This window comes from Cucumis melo, chromosome 4 (assembly GCF_025177605.1).
Source record: "Cucumis melo cultivar AY chromosome 4, USDA_Cmelo_AY_1.0, whole genome shotgun sequence".
Taxonomy (NCBI): domain Eukaryota; kingdom Viridiplantae; phylum Streptophyta; class Magnoliopsida; order Cucurbitales; family Cucurbitaceae; genus Cucumis; species Cucumis melo.
This window is the reverse complement of record NC_066860.1, coordinates 11,393,314-11,415,032: the sequence shown is the minus strand read 5'-3', so window position 1 is coordinate 11,415,032 and position 21,719 is coordinate 11,393,314. Positions and strand designations below refer to the sequence as shown.

The window sequence follows — 21,719 nt, the reverse complement described above, 5'->3', positions numbered from 1 at the left end:
ACTTGTATTTCTACAAGTTATCAGTAAATATAAGATATAATCAATTATTAATTTACTCTGAATTAGATTCATACTAAAACTATATGTTAAATTTAATGTGTATATGAAACATATTAAAACTATAGGTTATAAGAGAAATTTATATTTGAATATGATTCAAATTTGGATTAAATTAAATATAAGATATTTAATTTAAAAATTAATTAATAGTTTAATATATTTCGATTTAATTAAATTTGATTTCATTAAATTAATTAAATTAAAAATATAGGTTATGTGAGAGATATTCATTTAAATATAATTTAAATGAAATATTAATTAAATATGATTTAATTAATTATTAAATTAATTATTTATTTATTTTAATATTAATATTTATTTATTTAATTAATAGGGAACGTGGGTGGTTTTCCCACGTTCCCACTTTTCTCTCGACTTCCAACAAGAAGAGGGAGTTACTGATACGATATAAAGAAGCGAGTTCTGTGAATTTTTTCGTACCTCCCATTCTCTCTGAAATTTTTTTCTATCTAAAAAATTCTCTCTTCCAATTTGGTTCCCACAAACCATCTCAATCTAGAGAATAGGAAGGTTTTCAAGTGATGGTGCTTCAAATTGGTGTTTAGTAGATTCAGAGACGTCAACGATTGTAAGTTCTTCTCTGTATTTTTTTCTTGAAAACATGTTGAGCTAGCCATAATTAATTTAAATTTTACCAATGTATTGGTATTTTAAGGTTTCAATTAAATTTTGGTTAAGGTCTCTGTAATTGTTCCGCTATGCAAAGGGCTTTCATCCCTTCTGTAATTAACTAGTAAAGGAGTTAATGGTTGTCTGTAGTAGATTAACAAGTCATTTTGAGTTATGTTTTGTATTGGCATGAGTGGTTAGGACTCTAAATTTAGTTATGTCTATATAGGATTTGTTTTAATAGGTTGTCCATTGGTTGGATGAAAACTTGAAGATTTTGATGAAGTTTTACATTTTCAAGTTGAGACATTTTTCTTTTTCGCACTTTTATGTATAAGTATTTAAAGAGATAGATAAAAGTTATGGGTTAAGCAGGGTTGACAGGTACCATAAGAAGAAGAATGATTTCAGTCGACGTCATGCCACATCATAGACCTAGCTAATGAAAAGGTGCTCTGGAATGAGATGTGACAGGAGGGCTTACGATTTCCATCAACCTAGATAGGAGAAGTCCTTTTACTATGAAAACCTAGGATGGTGCAAGAGCCACTATGAATCATACCCTGTCGTATTTAACGTGCCGATGCATGCTCCCTTTCCCCACTCAGGTATGTCTTTAGAGGAGTTAGTTATGGAGCTTTCTAACAACTCTTCTGAGTTTCAGTAGGAACCTCTCCGAAAGCAACATGAGTTCTTAAGCTTCTAGTAGGATGGACTTTATTCTGAATCAAAGGCTGGAACTGTTAGACTAATGAGATTTGTAGAAGTGAGGTAATCGACATCGCCTGTTAAGTTGAGCAACTGACTCGATTGACTTGGTGGGATTGATTCTTGTGTTGTGTTGATTTTGTGAACTAAGTCTTTGTCGTGTACAAGTTTTCCTATTGCTTGCCCAAGTACAAGCGAAACAGTAGGTTTATCTGGATGATCCAGAGTCGAACAAAGGGAACTGATTTCAAAGATTAGTTCTAAGATTTACTCATCAATTAAGCCGTATAAAAGAATAATGAATAATGAATAAATGAATGTGAACTGAACTAAAACTACTTATGTACTCTAGAGATTCTTTAAAGGGGAACTAGATGGATGCAAAATGGAGATGCGAACTAACTTGTATGAGAAAGGGTAAACGAATATCTATGCATGACTAGGCGATTAGACCATGAAAGGCTTGATGCGGCATGACTTTCATATCTAGTTTATGGTTAACGCAAGCTCCTCTCAAAGTCTTTATACACCACACTTGCCCGACTCTTAGGGTACAAATGACTCAACCTAGTTATGTGAGACATATCTAGAAGAATTTACTTATGACACGTATAGAGCTTCGCGATTAAGGACAGTGACCTCTCGGCGCCTGTTGCCCACACTTGTCCTCCTGTCGAGGCATAAATAATGAAAGTTATCTCACCGAGGCAGAGTTGGTCTCCAAACTCCTCCTGACGCGCATTAGTCTTATCCTTACTACTTGCCCTCTCAGGTAGTTGGCGATAAACACTGGCAAAGTGATGAAAATAGCTCAACTAACGCGATAAGAGTTATAAGCAAAGCAACTTATCAAGAACTTATCATAAGACTAAACTACAAATAACACATTAACAGATGAATAATAGAGAGATGTATGGATGGTATAAACATGTAATATATGTTAAAGAATGTAGGCCTTCAACCATTGTACAATATGAACAACATATATTACAAATAATACAAAAATGGAAAGAAAAGAGTATGAAAATTGTTTACAAGTTAGGGGAAGTGGAAATTTGACTTACTTTCCTTCAAACTCTAACCTTTAACTCACAGCTTGGTCAGAGAAGAAGAAGATGACTTTTTACAGATGACGAAAAGGCTACTCCTTTCTACCACTCTCTAAACTTTGGTCGGAGATCAACATATGACTTTACACACAACCGGCCACTTTGGCCTATCCAGGCCTACTTTGCTTGATGGTGATGGGGTCCTTTATATAAACAACTTTCGACGAAAAACTTTTATTCTTCTGGTCATGTCAGCGTCGAAAGCTGCCATTGTCAAGTCACATCATCCCCAACTCCAATTCTTGTCTTTTAGTGAACCGTCCTCGCGTATTGATGAAGCTTCTTGCCTAGCATTTGTTTTCACCATATGGGTTCTTCTCGTGTAACTCTTGTGCAATATCCTCTGCGATTCACTAATCTCTTCTTTTGCTTTATCCTGTATTAAGACACTTAATCATGGTAAAACAGACATGGATGCTTCTGTAAAGTATATTTCTAAATACTTATGCTTTTTCAACATAATTAAGGTATTTTTGTACACTTCTTCTATATTTTGGTCTCGCTATTCTATAAAAGATGCTATAATAACTTGTATTTTTATAAGTTATCGGTAGCTAACTCCTCAAACTATAGGCCAAGATTCCGTGTAGTCAATAGAGAGCCTACAAACCTACCTATTATCTATATCACTAAAGTCGAGTTCCTTACAGATTATCCATTTAGCGATGATGATGATGTGTATCCTCCACCATGCATAGAAAAAGTTTGTGAGGTTAATTATGAGCCTGTGCTTTATCTCAAGGAGTCCCAAGTGATATAGTTAGAGGCTTTAAAGTCTCATCATTTTCTTCCCTTTCGCATTCTTATATATATATATATATATATATATATATATATATATATATATTTAATATTGCTCATCTTTTCCTTACGAGTTAGTTGAGTCTTTTTTTCTTTGGACGCATTTTAGTCCTTTGAGTTTTTTTATTCTTTCTTTTTACATTTTTCCAGGTATTCGAACAAGCCAAATTTGACTTGTCTGGTGGCCTTCAAAAACAAAAAAAGAGCTTGTTAGGCTTTGATCGAGATATTATTGTAAATATTGAAGTTGTTCGTATATATATAATAAGTACTAAAAGAATGGAATTTCTAGGTAGATGGGTTTTTACCAACGTCATATTTTTGTACCGCCGACATATGTAGACATATGCCGATGGTTTATTATTATAGATGGCTTAAGTGGACAAACATCGATGGAATTTAATAGACCATCGGCAGTTCTTTTAAAACAAAAATACCATAGTTTATTTTTTTCCAAATCTCTTTATTTTTCCTACACAGCTGCCGCCAACACCTTCCTTCCCTATTCCCTTTCACAATGTTTTCTCATCTTTCTCCCTCTCACACATGTCGCCCACCCCTTCCCTTCCCTTTCATGTTTTTTCCTCAATGTAAACTCACCCGCAAACGTACGGTTGTTGCCCACCATTTTCCCCTTCATGATTTCTCCTCCTTGAACATTCCCCTACGAACAGACGTTCGCTGTCCCCCGCATTTTTCTGGACACAATCTCGATGACCAATGCCCCCTCTTTTTTTGGACAGAGTCTCGATGGCTACAACCCCCCCATTTTTCTTTCTTTTCATCATAAGTAAGTATAACTTAAATCTAGGATTTTTTTACATGTTTTTAAATGTAAAAAAAAATGATAGATCTAGTTTAATTTTTACATGTTTTTAGATGAAAATTATAATAGATTATTTTGAGATTTAGTTCATATATGTTTTGAGATTAAAATTATAGTAGATTATAGTTTGTAGATTGAAATTATAGTATATTGTGTGGGTTAATCTCTTCAATTCGGTGAATTTTTTGTTTATGAGATATACATAATTTTTTTTTAGAATGCATGATTGAAAATAGTTTTGGAATATAAATTGTAAAAGACGGAGATTCAAGAAGAGAGGGAAGCAAGAAATGCAACAAAGGAAGAGCTCATGCCAACAAAGGCAGAGGTTGACGATTTGAAAGAATTAATTATGCAATTTATGGCATCACAAGAAGGAACTTGAAAATAGATATGCACTATCATTTTCTTCATATGACATTTGTTTGAGAATTTGTTGCTATCCTGCAGTTATGGTAGCAATTGTAATACATCAACATTTTAGGGATTACTTACAAATACCATGGTTTGAATTTGTTGCTATTCAGCAGTTATGGTAGCAATTGAGATGTTTTTTGAAGAGATGTTTTCATTTATTATGAAAGTTTGTATAAAATGTACTCAAATATAAATGTAGATTTGTTTTCTTGGATGTGGGATGAAATATAGGTTGAGACTTATGTGGATAATTTCTAAAATGTAGAATGTAGGTTTTGGTTGTCATTGGTTTTATAAGTTTTAATTGTTTTGGTTGTAGAGAAAAGTTCGTGAGTATAATTTTAGATGTAGTAGGAAATGTGAGTCTATATGTTGTTTTTATGATTGTAGGTTGTAAATTGTAGGTTGCGACTTAGTAGATATTTTTTTAAATGGAAAATGTAGGTATTTGTAGGTTTACTAGTTTGATTAAGGAGTTTTCTTTGTAAGTTGTTATGTTTTTATTGTAGAGAAAAGTTCGTGAACACAGGTTTAGATTTTAAGTTTAGATTTGTTTTTTGGATGTGGGATGAAATATAGATTGAGACTTATGTGGAAATATAGTTTTGTTTTGTAAGTTATTATTGTTTTTGTTATTGCTTTGGTTAAGTAAAGTTGGATTATTTAGTATGTAAGTTGTTGTTTTGCTTATAGAGAAAAGTATGCAAGTTGTTAATCTAAGTTTATTTTTCAAGAAATTAAAGTATGCAAAGTTTTTGTGTATATATATATATATATATATATATATATGTAAAGTGCAAAATATACTAGTTTATTGAATATATTTATTTTTTTTTATTTGTTTTTCAGGTTCAACTTTAAATGGAGATTATTTCATGGCAAGCAAATTAGAAGCTTATGTACTGTTTATTCTAATTTTTGTTATTTTGGACGAATTTACTGTTTTGGTTATGTTAATTTTGTAAGAAACGTACAATTATAACTTTTATTGAATCATTAAATGAATTTTAGTATTTTCTATTTCTATAGTTTGAATTGTTTTTAGGTACAAACCAAAAGGATTGTGAAAAAACAATACAAATATAAAAAAAATATTTTTTTTTAAAAATAGGCTTTTGTGCACGCTACTATTTTAAAGCATCGACATTTCATGGATATACCGATGTAAACCATGACTGGCAGTGTAACAGATCTACATCATCGGCAATAAATTTTGTTAGCAATACGAGGATATGTCGACGACATTCTTACACCGTCGGCATAATAAATGACCACGAAACCTTTTTCATTGTCGGCGAATATCCCATTCGACGACGGTTAATTTCAAGTGTCGGGATAGTATATGCCAAAGGTCTCTTTTTCGTCGTCGACGGAGGCTCTTTCGATGGTGCTATGTCAATGGTTTGTGAGACGGCTTAATATCGTTAGCAAAAGAAAAGCCGACACATTTTTGAAGATACGCCAACGATTTTTGTCATCGGCAAAAGGTCAATTTCTTGTAGTGTATTGTAGAACAAAATAAAAAAACCAACAAGGTTAACTTCAAATGCACAACTGTTTAATTTTCTTGATGAATCTGTCTTATTATGCAGGAAATGAAAAATGAAAAATTTAATATATTAATATTGATATAAAAGGTATACATGACACAAAAAACATGTCAATAATTAAATAACGTGTCCACTCTTTCGTGTCAAGTATCCATATATATGACATAAATAAAATGTCAAGAGTAACTAAATATGACATGGAATTAACGTCAAGAGTCTACCAACTTGACATGTAAAAAGAGTCAAATATACTATCTTACTTGACATGGAAAAAAAGTCGAGTATACCATCATACTTGACATGTAAAAAAGGTCAAACATACATCTTATTTGACATGAAAAATATGTCACAAAATATATAACTTGACGTTCTTTTGGTGTCAAATAATGATCGGAATATACTTGACGGTTGAGTACCTATTTTGAAAACGTCAAGTATACCTCCCAAACACCCCTTTTCCCGATCCTCTATCCAGAGATGTGAAAAATGGAAAATTGAGAAATGAAAGAGAAAAGGAGGAGAACTAGAAGTCTTATCTTATTTAAGTCTCATCGTCTCATCTTACATCAATGTTAAGTAATCTCATTTCTATAATATCCTAGGTTGATTTAGGGTGGTACGTTTTGGCATGCACTTTTAAGACACTTGAGTAAGTACAAGAGGGAGGGCGAAGTGCATTTGACCCGCTTTAGGTGCATTGGAGTCTTTTTTTCTTTTTTTTCATTCACAAAACATCTTTTAAGACACTTACCTATCTTTGGGAGGGAGAGTGAAGGTTGTAGACTATGGTGGGCAAGAGGCTTGGAACTATTATTTCTGTATTTTTTAGTTTTAAAGTCCATTATATCTTTGCACTGATAACACAATTCGACACATTTTTTTTGTTTTCATTTCAACTAAATTATAGAATCATAGAGCAGATTGGGATTGCTTAGGAATGTTAAATTAACTATATAACTATATCAGATCCATATAACTATATCATGTTCAAAACATCTATTGGAAAATAGACGAGGAGAAGCATATATAAAAGTTTTAAGATTAATCTTTTCCCATTATGATTGTACCTACCCAACAATTTTCAAGACGTGTGTGTATCAAATGTTAGTATACAATGTGCTCTAATACCATTTGTATTGTTTCAAAACAAAATTTTAGATAATTTTAAGAACTTACATAAAGCTATATCGATGCATAATTCGTTGGCACAGAAAAAATAATACACCTAGTTGAAGTAATGCTATTGAAAGATTTTAGCATTGGGATAACCATATAGAGCTCCATCTCGACCCAAACTTTTGTGTTAGAATAAATCTAAATGAAAACAAAATTCCTTCTAGATATAGCAATAAATGTTAATTGAATTAGGCCAACAATTTATTTGATGCATTTCTAAAATTTTTGTAATGTTATTATTTATAGTAGGATTAAATATTTAAAGCACCAATCACGTTAGATAATTCGATCCCATTCCAACAATATCTAATTTTAAAAAATGTAGATAGTTCCTTGGTGAGTGCAGGTCCAACCAACCCCATCCACTGACTATTTATTTATATTGGAACTCTCTTTGATCTTATCCATTTCCCTTTACTAAACTTAATGTCAATTAAACCTAATTTTTGTATTCTTTTATTTTGTCAATATATGCTAATATTTAGAAATTGAAATGATTTTTCAATCTTTTTAATTTCTTTCCTTTTAATTTACGATTTGTATGTCAAGTCTATATTTTATGATAACAATTGAAAATATGAAACTCATCATAGTTGTTTTTTAAAATATTTGTTTCGAACCTAGCTAAATTGATTAAATCCTGTATAATTAACTAAAAAGATGTTAATTTCATCGTAGCTTAAAATACAAATTATTATTTCAAGGTCTGATCTCTACTCTCACAATTATAGAGCTAAAAAACGTCTTCTAACAAATATTTAAATATTTGAATTTTGAAAATATTTAACAGCCCTGTATTTTAAGTTTTTATTTATTAGATTTATGGTATCTTCAACTTTATTTAAAATTACCAATCTCAATATTTATAGAATTAAATTTTGTATCTAACTATAATCTTTTAACTTTTAATTTTGTGCCTGTTGAGTTCATGGTGTTTTATAAAATATTAAATAGGTTTTCCATCGATTAAACATAAAGTTAAAGTTAAAAAGTTTACAACCTATTTGACAATAAGTTAAAGGTTATTAAACATTTTTTAAAATTCAAAAGTTTATTTAAATTAATAGTTGAAATAGTAGGTTTAGTTATTAATTATATTTTTGTGAGGGACCAACTAGACCATATTTAGAAATGATATTTTAATAAAAATATTTTTTATGAGTAATTCATTAAAAGTAATTTTCATATAATCATTTTTATAATGGTTTTACACTTTTTTACGTGATATTTTCTAAGTTAATTTACAAATATGACAAAATATTAAACTATTTACGATCCGTATAACAAAAAAAAAAAATCCATTGAAGTTCACACATTGTATTTTCACAAATTGTGGAGTTACCCTTCTTCTTTATCTTCTTCATTGAAGTCAAACCCTCGTCAAATCTAAAACACCCACGCTATCCACAGCAAAAAATAGACCATTAGAGTCAACGCACGCTGTCTACAGCCGATACTCACTCCAACCAGAGTCTACCCACTTCGGCTACACTCATCGAATGAAAAACCCAACACTTCTTTCACTAGATTTGCATGAAATCTTACTTTCTCTCTCCATATGTGTTATACAACTACCTATCTCTTTTTCCACTCTTCTCTTTTTACTATTTTTAGACCTAAAAGAAGAAGATGGAGATGATAGCAAAAATGCCACTGAGGCAAAATTTACAACTTTGCCCTCAACTACAGTGGACTCTGATTATGCTTGAGGTGTAATGCCCTGCCCGCAACCACCATCGCAATGAAGGCCCTGCGATAAGGATAATGTGCGAAGAGACTTATGTTGGTAAACGCATTTTGCGAAAAGATTATGTGATGAAAGACCTCTATGTGAAGAGAGTTACACGACAAACAAGTGGGCAAGTTGAGCTACTTCACCTAGAAACAGTGATGTGACCCAAATGCCAGTAAGTCAGTGATTGATTAGAGCTGACTGCCTAATCCAAATTCAAAACAATGGGCTGACAGAGGCACATGGCGTTTTGAGATTGGACCACTTCTCGCCACCAGCAAGAGAAATCATTTTGGCATGGAAAAACTCGTTAGAAAGATCTAAATAGAGAAATTTGGGTCATTTGAAGATGCTTTTACCCTGAATTTGTTGAAGGAGGAACTGAAGAAGTATCCAAGGATTCAAGAAGTGAAACAAGCTCATTTCCAACAAGGATTTCAAGAAGTGTAAGGAAGACTTTTGGTCGAGGAAGTTAGGATAGGAGCTAGTCGACAATGATTGTGAGTGGTTTTCTTAAAAAGATTTTTTCAAATGTTTTTAAATCCTTAAACCCATTTGTATAAAAACCATGGTTATATAAAGTCCCACTATCTCTCACATTCTCAAAATGGGTAACACGTGAATGAACTGAAAAACTAGAATGAGGAAATAAATTACTTATGTGGAATAGTACTTGAACTTCCAACAAAAAGAAATATTTTGAAAACCAATTCCTCTGAACCTTATATGGTAAATATGTCATAACAGGTGACATGTGACCTAGGATATTTATGATGTTAGTATTATTCAGAAGATAGAAATGCTTATGTGATGTTAAAAACACTAAAATGAGAATATATTGTACCCTATATGATATAATGTCTTATCTTTGTTGTGTGATCTAGGATAGGATGCTCTATTCTTGCTGTGTGATCTGGAATGAAATGCCTTATTCATGTTGTGTAGTCTTGAATAGGAAGTCTTTTGCTTGTTGTGTGATTTGGCATTGGAAGATGTGTTATATGTGAGAAAATTTATAGTACTTGCCAGTGCGTTGAGATGTCTTCACATGACTATAACTTGGCAAGAGAATGTGGTAAACGCTTAAGCCAAGGAGAGGGTACACGAAAACATAATCGAATATGCAGAATGAATCTATGGGACAAACATCTAGTATGTGAAAGGCATACGATGCGATAAACTTTGAAATAGCTGATTTTCATTCTGTTATAAAGCATGTTCTAGTAAATGAATATATGGCGATAAGGCAAGCTTAATTTATTTAAAGTGTTTGATAAAAGATCCCACTCACTAGGCGTTTTCGTCTAACCTTCCAGATGTTTATTTTTATCCCCTCCAAGTAGCGAAGGACATCCGACGTTGAACTTGCAGTCTTGATTGTCTACCATGCCTCCTTAATCGCATCATTTTTATAGTGGTCATTGTCTGCTCACATAGCATATAGTAGCTAGGCAAAGGAAGTCCAAGTCTTATTGTGTCAGGTTTATTTATTTTGTGGAAGATGTTGTAAAAGTACTCGATGTACCTACATTTGTATTATCAATGAAATTTACGTTCGTCAAGTCTACATTCCATATTAAGCTTCTTGCGATTTTCTTTTAATTTCGCTTACTAGACGTTCTTCTTGATCACTTTGCGAAGAGTTTTGCATAGAATGTCTAGGTGGTCGTGTCTTCTTCCATCGCATAGAGTGAAAAAATCAAACAGGTCGTGACATGAGGAGTACTAATTGTGTATCTCGAATAGGCATAGATAAATTGTTATTCGTGTCTACATGAGAAAGACATAGATAGAATTCTAACTATGTCTATTTTTGATAAACACAGATAGCAGTCTATTTATGTCTATCTTAAGTATATTTGTTTATACTTGTTACTTTTCTCTTACTTATCTTATCTATTAGGTTAATCCCATCAATACTACTAAATACAAGGTAATGGATGGAAATGAACAGTTCATAGTGAACTAGATCTAGGATTATGTAGTTGTCAATTATGAGATTTTTTGGAAATTTCATGTGCACATGCTATTATCCTCTACAAATGCTTAATTTAGAAACCTATTATTATGTAGTTAAGTTTTATTATAAAGAAACATTTTTAGCAACATATATTGGTTGTGTTCGACCAGTTGAAGTTCATTTGGATTGAAGAGTTGAAAATGGTGTCATGAAAACATTATCTCCTATTGTCAAACGTCAAGCTTGAAGACGTAGAAAACAAAGAATTTCATCTGTAGACAAATTTAAACGTTCATCAAGATGTTGTAATTATCATTGTATAGGTCAAAATAGTAATTGAATTTAAAAGTTCATCGAATTTTATCACTATGTCTATCTTGAATAGACAATGATATAGTTCTATCTATGTTCCTTTTGTTTTTGTTTTTATTCTTCTAGCAATTTCGGCTTTTTCATCTTCTTGAACTTCAATTTCTTCTATCTGCAAGCGTATAATGAAAATTAAGAATTTTTAAAAACTTGTATAGTAGTTTGGGATGAGAAAGCGTCTATTCCTGATAGACAGAAATAATGTTCTATCTTTGTCTATCCTAGATAGACAGATATAGGTCTATAATTTAGATAATAATGTGATTTTTTTCATTTAAAGAAAGGACATTTTTGTAAATATTATGCATAATTAGACCTAGATTGTAATTTAAATTTTGTATCATATAACTTAAAACTCTCAATTTTATTTGTAGTTTCATGAACTTTTTAAAAATTTGAAATCTCCGTCACTAAATTTTTAATTTTGAAAGTTTAGTGGTTAAATTTAACAAGTATAGGTATAAACATTATATTGTATTATGTCAAATAAAGACAAGATTATGTAAGAAAGTAAATTAACTATACAATGGTGATAGAAATCAATAGACTTCTATATTTATGTATTTCTAAACACAATTCATTATAAAAGACAAAAAAAAAAAAAAGAGAGAGATAGATAGATAGATAGATAGAGATATATATCTAGAGTTATATTTTTGTCTATCTCTACCTATCTTTATCCACAATTCATTATAAAAGATAAATAATAAGAGATATACATCTATAGATATACAAAAGCTATATGTCTATCTCTATCTATACCCCTGTCAAGATGCATTATAAAAGAAGAAAAATAGATGATGATCCTAATCACAATGCAACGATACAGTTAGAATGTTTATCTATCACAGATAAAAAGAAATAGATGCTTATCTCTGTCCACGATTCACTAATGATAAATAATATAACTTTCTAGATAAGATAATTAAGTAAAAGAAAAGTAATAAGTATAAATAAATATATTTGAGATAGACAAAAGAAGTGGAAATTCTAACTCTATCTGAGATAGACTACTATCTATGTCTATCTGAGATAGTCATAGATAGAATTCTATCTCTATTTATCTTAATAGACATATATAATTGCTCTTTAAGGGGGGACTTCTGATCAAACAAATATGCCAATTAACTAGTTTAAGACCGTTGCTATTCAAGGGGTGCTCAGCAAAAGAAGTGGAAATTCTAACTCTATATGCTACGTTGCTTCTGAAACATCTACAACTCTTAAGAGCATGTAAGGCCTTGATCTAAAAAAAGACGTCCTATTAGGGAAGCCTTGTTGGAAAGTTGTTTGGATAAGTGTTGAGACATTCAACAAGAAAGGATGCGAAAGAAAGTAGACAACATGAAGAGAAAAGCATTAGCCAAAGGACTATATTGCACGAAGGTGAGTAATGTGATAAGAATAGAGAGCGAGAAAGGCAATGTGCTAAACAAGGCATTGGCAGGATACCGTGAGAAGTATCAGTAATCGAGAGATTGAGGATAGGAAGTAAACGTCTTTCCGAGTGACATGACAACTTGCTATGAGAAAAGAAACGACCGTAGCTTCTTCGAGAAGAGAACATGAACAATTGGACAATTAAGAGTTTGACTTCCCAACGAGATAAGGTGTGTTTCTTAAGAGAAAGTCAAATCGCCACCGACGGACACCCAAGTGTCAAGTTTGGATTGGTAGCATAATACGGTGCGTGCTAAGGCGACACGTGTAAGGCATATAAGTGACACTTGGATGTGAAAGGCCTCTATAAATAGGACTGAAAAACCAAAGAAAATGGTAGTTTTCCAAAAAAGAAAAACTGTAGATTTTCATGATAAGGGAAGGAGGGAAAAGTTTCGAATGCTAAATGGATCCTCTAGCCGTTGGACAAGAAGAGAAAGTTGAAAGCCGAAACAGGAGAAGCCAAGTCAAAGAATTTTGTATGAGTGACACCTTGTTTTAAAGCTATTATCTAAGCATAGTGTCCAGTTACTCAAGCAATAGCTTGTAAGTGACAAAAATGATTTACATATGTATTGTGAATAATGTTATAATGTTTTGTTTTACGAGCATTGTTAAAAAAAAATGGATGTGGTTTATTACCATTATTTGAATGATCAAGTATGTTGTATGAATCCTATTTCTACGACTGTTAAGACACGTTTTGTGAACGTTTTCTAAAAGTAAGATGAAAAGGGGTAGATGTTTCCACAAACCTGAGTATTCTTTGGAAGATGGGAAAACATGTTTTATAAGTAGTGGTAAATGATTTTGAATACGATTTCTAAACCGTGGTTGATCTTGTTTTGAGAAAAATAGTGTTTATTCTTGATGCATGTTGGGTATTCTTTCTCTGTGTTGATGATTACGAAATGTATTATTGATTGTGTTGATCTGTGTTATGAGTAAGCAGTGGTACTATGTTGTATGGTTGTGGCTTGATCTATCGCATGATGTTGGACGAAATCTAAGATAACTTGTGTGATACTGGAAAGAGTGAGGGAGAATTTTAAGGTTAAGGCGAGTTGCGAGAAAGATATGGCAATACGTTGATAGATATCCCAAGTAACTCGTGTAATACTGGCGAGAGCGAAGCCCAAGTCAGCGAGGGGAGATTCCTAGGCCTTGGAATGGGCTTGATGTGAGATGGTTCCAACATATGGTATTGTAGCGTTCATTGTGAGATAGATGATGATGAGACATTGGTGGAGGATAACTCCTAGGTCTATGAATGTGAATGTGGTGAAGACACTGTTGGAAATCCTAGGTAACTCGTGTGATACTGGCGAGAGCAAATCTCAAGTCAGTGAGGGAAGATTTCCAGGTCTCAGAATGACCTTGCGATTGCAATTGTTGTAAGTTGGTAACTTGTTGTGTTTCTATTGAATTGTGGTGGTTATGCGAGATGTGTTAACTGTTAGCTGCGATAAAATTCATGTATTGTGACTTTTTATTTTATTTTATTATGGATTCGTTGTGATTTTTCCTAAAGGTTTTCTTAAAACCTGTCGCTCACTAAGTCCATTTGACTTACATTTTAAGTGTTTCCCCTCCCCAAGTTATTAGGCGTTGAGGCCATGAGAATAGTAGTTTTGAGGCTGCGTAGCCAAGCTAAGGAGGGAAAGCATAATGTATCTATAGTCTTACATGGTGTGCTAGCAATGGCATTTCATCATGCATTCAAGGAGTCGGTTGGTAAGGTTGCTGCTTCTTAATGCCCAAACCTCATTTATGAAGGGAAGATACGTGTGAGAATTTCGAATAGCTGAGACAGGGCAAGGAAGCCCTAATGATTATTATCCAATCCGCAGTTGCGGGGTGAACGAGGTAAGGAAGAGAAAGAGAAGCTTCACCCTTCTAAGTGCCTACCTCATGGAGACAATTAAAGAGGCAAAAGAGAGAAATGAGCAATAATTAAAGCAGAGGTCAAGTATCAGTGCCAAGAGAGTTCCGCCAAGTCTCTTCCATTGTGGCATGAAAGGTCGTGCCTTGATGGAAGTAGAAGGATGCGAGAAGACCAGAGGGTTTAGTTTGTGCAAAAAAAAGTGTATTTTGTATTTGTAATTTGTAAGCTTTGAGTTAATAAAAAAAGGAGTTCAAGTTTTCGTCGTGTTACATGTGTGTGTTGTTTTCTCAACTTGTTTCCATTGTAAAAGAAAAGAGAGTTGTTTCGCTTACTAGACGTTCAACATGTTACCTCGTGAGAAGTACGCGATGAATGTCTAGGTGGCACACCCTTAATTTGGTCGCAGGGTATGGCATTTGGAGTGAGGCGTGACAGAGCATTTCTTTTGACTTTCTCGAGTTCACAATTGTAAGGAGATCCATCCATAGGAATTCGAAAGAAAGGTATAAAGTGAGATCGGTCATACCATGAATGGTACTTTGATCGAAACCCCAATCGAAAGAATTACACACACCAGTTCAAAAAAGAAGTGGCTAGAAAGCAAGGCCGAGAAAGAAGGTAGGAAACTTGCTAACTCTTTAGAGTTTGGAGACTCGTCTCTTCGTTTTTCCTATAGGGTTCCTCTTGTGGATAAGTTCAAGTCAATCAAGTTGAAAAAGTGAAATTGGCTAATTGGCTTCTAATGGGATGATATCAAAGCTACAAGGAGAGGTGTGAAGCTTCAATCATAGTTGAATTGCATGCATTTCTCATAACATCCTTTCTCCTTTCGCTATCAGCATGAGAAAGAGCGAGAAAGATGAATCGTTTGAGACATTTCATTTCTTTTTTTGAACTCATCTCATTCTTATAATATACGTAAAAACAATTAGTCAAAGTGATTAATTTGAATTGACAAGAGCAAATCTGAAATTTTAGAAAAACAATAGTGCGCTTCTTGGGCTTTTTTTCTTATATGGATTGTAAATAGTTTTAGGTTTTGTTATAAATGTGTAAATTAACCCATTTAACCGAAGTTATATATATAGGTTAGTCTATAATTTTATAAAAGTTATAAAATCGAATAGATATTTAAAATCTATAACAAAGATAACTTGCATGCTCACTTAGGTTAAACCATATCTACCAAACTTTTCATATAAATAGGTTAATATTTTGTAAAACTTATTAGAAGAGGCTCACTTTATTCGATATTGTCAACAAGTCAGATAAGATGACTAAGGTAATTAGAGGTTCTTAAGTTGATAGTTTACGGAACACCTGCTACCTAGAGATTGAAATCAATTTTGGAGATCGTAGTCGGTTCCTGAGCCTAGTTAACCTAGTTTTATGAACATGCGTGAGAGATGCGAAGTAATAAAACTGGTTTATCACCTAGACATCATAGGTTTAAATCTGATATATATATGTACACAGTATCATAATTACAAACAAAATGATATTTTCAAGGGGTCTTTTAAAAAATATAAAAAAGCGGCAAACTATTTACATTGTATAGAACAATTCCGAAAATGGAAAAAGCCTAGAAGCCCACCGTGTAAAATACCAAAAATGTCCCGTCAACAATACGCGTAATATATTTGGTAATGCGATTTGATACACGATCGTTTAATTAATTGGGTACACGATTGTTTAGATTTGTCTATACGATCGTTTAGATTTGGCTACACGATCGTTTAGATTTGAGGTTCCAAATCTAAAAAAAAAAAATTCAAAATTTGGTATACGATCGTTTAGATTTGGCTACACGATCATTTAGATTTGGCTACACGATCGTTTAGATTTGGCTACCCCAAATCTAAACGATTTTTTTTTTCAAAATTTGGTATAAACGATTTTTTTTCAATATTCTTTATACACGATCTTTTAATTTTGGTTACTCTAATTTAAATTCCCTAACCAATTTTTTCAAGATTCTTTATATACCATCTGCGTAAAAAAGAAAAGAAAAAAGACAATTTTTTCAATATTCTTTATACACAATCTTTTAGTTTTTGGTTAATCTAGTTTAAATGCCTAACCAATTTTTTCAAGATTCTTTATACATCATCTGTTTAAAAAAGAAAAGAAGAAAGACGATACAATGGAAAAAAAAGAAAAGAATAAAAAGAAACAAGAATAAAAAGAAATAGATTTGGAAAAAAAGAAAGATGGAAGAAATCGCATGAGTACAGATGAAGAAGACGATAAAAAATCGCAGAGAGGGGAAAAGGATGGAAAGACAAATTTGGAATATTTAAAAAATGGCTGAATTGATGGGCTTTGTTACACGGGCCGTAAATATTTCACTTGTTTGTTATATTTATGAAAGTTTCCCTATTTTCAAATATAACAAAATGAGAAAAATTATTTACAAAATATATAGCAAAATTTTAGATCTATCACTGATATTGCAATGTCTATTAGTGATATTAATATGTATTGATAAAAGTCTAGTTTATTAGTTATAGAAACTAAAAATTTACTCTATTTTGTAAGTATCTTCAACAGTTTTGTCATTTACAGTAATTTTCCAGAATTTTTTTTAATTAATAATAAATCATGCTAGTTTGAGTAAGTTATAAATAATGCCTCCCTATTTTATGGTTTGTGTAAAAAATATCCAAAAATTTCAAAAATTTAAAAAATGATCTTAAATTGTCGAAAAAAGTTTAAAATATAATTATCATTATTTTTAGATGAAAGTTTTAAAGTTTTGTTTTAAAAAATACTCCTAGCCTATTGAAAAGTTTTATAAATACTCTCAAACTTAAAAGAGTTAAAAAAAAAAAAAAAAAGCTCTCATCAATCCAATATTTACATCAAATTTCTTAGCATTGAAAATAAAAATAAAAATTTGAAGTTAAAATCATAATATAAATTTACATTGATATATTTATATTGCTATCAATTATTTCACATTTTCATGGATTCAATATTGCTAGAAGGGATGAATTGATATTTCTAACACTTAAAAAAATTTACGAATCACAAATAAATAAACATGAAAATGACACTAATATAAACATAATATAAATAATAAACATGTTTACTTATTTGAAAATAATAAAATATATATTTACTAATTTAAATTTATTTTTTGAATTTTTTTTGTTTTTATAAGTTTTCCAAAAATATCCATCTAAATCGAAAATTTATGCAAAATCAAGGTTTCAATATATTCATCCACATGGATATTTTAAATCTTAGTTAAAACATAAAATTCCACAAAATCTCAATAAATTTTAAAATAAAAAGTTATCTCGAAAACATACTGAAGGATAATTAGTCGAATAAAAAAATACACACTAATAGATTTATCATACTATTATCGTGTGTTAATAGTTTTATTTGACAATTAACTGTATAAAACTATTGAGATTGTTTGTGTTCATGATCATCGTTCTATTTTAATAGTCAAATAAATATAAAACTATAGTTTTAACCTAAAATATTGGTTGAGAGTATTTTTTTTTTAAATTTTTCTTAAGCTGAAGGGTACTTATGAATCATTTAGTTCATAGGTATTTTAAACAAAATACGACCCAATTCCATCAACAACTATATCTTTAAACCTTTCAAAAGTTAATATTTTTAACAAGAGCATTTTGTTGTAGTCATTTTTTTAATCATAAGCCAACTCAACCTATAATATTTTCGATTTCTAACCTAAAGTCTTCCGAACTACTGATACGGTTTTTCTTTTTTCTTTTTTTGGGTTAGATAATCCAAGGTTATAAATGAAAATAAAATAAAAACATTAAGATTTGGAAATAAATTTTCAATATATATCTCTTACTCCTTCGACAGGATTTGCAGATCGTCTTCCTCCGTCAATTCTCAAACTTTCACGCTTCAGCTGCACCGATAACTCCTTCCGGTATGTTTCTCTTCCTCCTCCTTCCTTCTTCGATTCAAATTCACCTTTCAATTATGATCTTCCTTGATGGATTCTCGAATCTCTCTTCCTTTTTCTCTCTCGATTCTTCCCCACTGCATCCGTTTTCCTTAATTTCACTTGCTCCGATCAACTTCTACTCTAATACAGTTCAATTCCTCAACAGGGAAGCGTTTGTAACAGATCGAGAAACCTTCGATTGCGAATCCAAGAACGTACACGCCTGAACTTGGATTCTGTTTCGTCCCGAGAGAGTCATGAACGCGAGAAGGTTTTTTCTTGAATCTTTCAATACTCCCTTTTATGCTTCTTTCCTATTAGGCAATCCTCGAGGGTCGCCGCTGTTTTTCAGAAATTCTACTGGGTTTTATTAGTTTGTGGGAAATTTACATTTATGATTCATGGTCGGGTTGCATTATTATAGAGTAGTGAGATCATAATAAGACGATGATTATATGAATTATGAGTATGTATTTGGTAGGGGGGTTTCATTTTTTGAACTGAATATAAACGTTTCAATCTAGGGATTTGCATAATTTTTTATGCATTTCAAAGTTGCTACATCTGAAGAGTACTTTTCTAGCTTATTTGTCTTGCACATACTTCCTCTATTAGCAGGTGGTTTTACAATTTTGCGCTCCGGTTCTATTTTATCTTCAAGCATTTCTTCATTCTCTTTGTGATGCTTCAATTTGATATTGTCTAGAACTTCAAGGTCTCTAATTTTGCCCTTTATGCTATGTTTTGACTTTCTTTGCCTGTACTCAATAAGTCATATTGTTAAGTGATTCAACATTAACACCTTGTAACATTTTGGATAATTGGCTATGCTGGAAATGAATTAGTATCTTGAATTATCAGGACAGATTAATTTTGATGGCATGTTTATGTTGGAAATGAACTTCATTTCCTATAACTTAATTGATCTTTGGCACTGAGTATGGTAGGCATATTGTCATTTACTGGTTTTTAATTCTTTAGGTCCGGTTTCGTAACCATTTAATTTTTGGTTTTCAATTTTCGAAAGTTAAGCTTATAAGCATGAAGACCCCTTTCATCTCTAAATTTCTTGCTTTGTTACCCTACTTCTTACCAATCTTGTAAAACACTAAGCCAAAATTTGATATTTAAAAGAAAATAGTTTTTGTATTAAAAATTTGGATAAGAATTCAACTATTGTACTTAATGACTTATGTAAATCATGTTAAGAAATGGAGAGAAAATAGGCTTGATTTTCAAAGACAAAAAACGAAATGGTTATGGGCCTTGGTCTTCAATTTTTATGTTTCCAAGTACAATTCACCCTCGAAGTTGGATGATAACTCTGAAAGTCCTTTTTATTTACCCATAAATGGAGGAATATGTGTTCACAGTTGCAAGTTGACTTTTATCAAATGAATTTTAGGTCAATCTTCCTAAGTGTTGATCGTTCTTCTTGTAATATGATTTCTTGGAGTGCAGGGAACTCCGCAACAATAGAGTTGCTCTCTTTGATGGCATTGAGGAGGGTGGTGTTAGGGCCTCACCTTCCTACACCTCCCATGAAATTGAGGAGCATGATAATGAAGCAGCATTGGAAGGCTTGCAAGACAGAGTCCTCCTGTTGAAGAGGGTATTACATTCTTATTCTTTCTCCGTCATTAATCTTAGATGTTCGGGTGTCGGACAGAAATAGTGAAAAAATTATGCAGCTATAATATGCCACAATTATTTCGAGAACGACTTTTTGCACCCATAATCTGCTGCAATTTTTGCTGAGAATGGGTTTTTTGCCTATAATATAAGGCAATAATTGTCAAGAATGAAATCTGCACCTACGATATGCTGCAATTATTGTTGAGAACAAATTTTGCTTCTACAATATGGTGCAATTTATTGCTGACAGCGTAGAGGATGAAAGACTTTCTGACGTGTGACTATTTATTGTTCAAAAAAGGCATGAGAGAAATTTTAACTAAATATTTGTTATTAATGGAAAACGTACAATTTTGCTATTTTTGAAGTATGGAAAAATGCATGATAGTCTGATCTTGTATGTGTGTGTCTGTATATATATTTTTTCCCAAATCGCAAACGAATTGAAAGATGTTATTGTAACAGTTGACAGGTGACATAAATGAGGAGGTGGAGAGTCACAACCGCATGCTTGATAGGATGGTATGTCAGCTCCAACTATCTTACATAGTTCGTGTAATTACTGAGGCTAAATTTCTTGCACATTTTGATGTAGGGTAATGATATGGATTCATCAAGGGGAGTGTTGTCGGGCACTATGGATCGATTCAAGACGGTATGACCATTATTTACTCAAGAACAATTTATTCCCACACTATTTTGACGTTCGTTTTCATCGTTTTCGACATTAAATATGATCTGTTTAGGTATTTGATCCCAAGTCGAGGCCGAAGATGTTCTCACTAGTCGCACTTTTCGTGACAATTTTCTTCATCGTGTACTATCTCACAAGGTAATCCCTCCTCCATATGGGTATGGAAAGAACTCGAGCTTGCCTAGAAGACGATGAATCACTTTTGGCGCTTAGATCTATCAGTATTGTTACTTGTTAAGTTTGGGATAGATGTTCCGTTGATGGTTTGTGTGAATATGTTTTCTTGTACCAAATTAAAGTTGAATGAGTTTGAAACCAAATATCATCTGCTGCTCGCCATTCAGCTGATATTGTTGATGGTGAGAGATATATAATCAGCAAACCAGTTTGTTAATTTTGAGTTTAGTATCTCTGCCTTCCCTATATTCTCTATTTGATTCAAACGCAACTTACCATTTTATTATCGATCTCAGATAAGCCATGATGTTCACCAGAGTGCTGATACATAATTTCCGATATGCTGGAATGATCGAAAGAGAGTTTGTTTTGGTTTTTGTTTCTTTTCCTTTTTTTCCTGTTACAAAATTATCCTGACCGTTTAATGAAAATGAGATAATATTACAAATTTTGAAACAAAGGGTAAAGTTTGAGTGACCGTTGAGTTATGGGGGTTAGGGTCACGATAAACCTAGGGTCATGATAGATTTAGTGTCATGATAATTCCAATGTCATGATAAACCTAGGTTATGACAAAAGTGTTAATAATAAAATGTATTTGGGAGAACGGTTA

General features: G+C 32.2%; 1 protein-coding gene across 1 annotated transcript; it reads left to right on the top strand.

Annotated features, from left to right (window-relative positions):
- Nucleotides 1-18,278: 18,278 nt before the first annotated feature.
- LOC103494910 (bet1-like SNARE 1-1) lies at nucleotides 18,279-21,323 on the top strand. The gene is made up of 6 exons (XM_008456289.3): nucleotides 18,279-18,582; nucleotides 18,767-18,871; nucleotides 20,062-20,212; nucleotides 20,701-20,757; nucleotides 20,831-20,890; nucleotides 20,982-21,323. The coding sequence occupies exons 2-6, from the start codon at nucleotides 18,858-18,860 to the stop codon at nucleotides 21,069-21,071; spliced, it is 372 nt and encodes a 123-aa protein (XP_008454511.1). The 5' UTR covers nucleotides 18,279-18,582; nucleotides 18,767-18,857; the 3' UTR covers nucleotides 21,072-21,323.
- The last annotated feature ends 396 nt before the right edge of the window (nucleotides 21,324-21,719 follow it).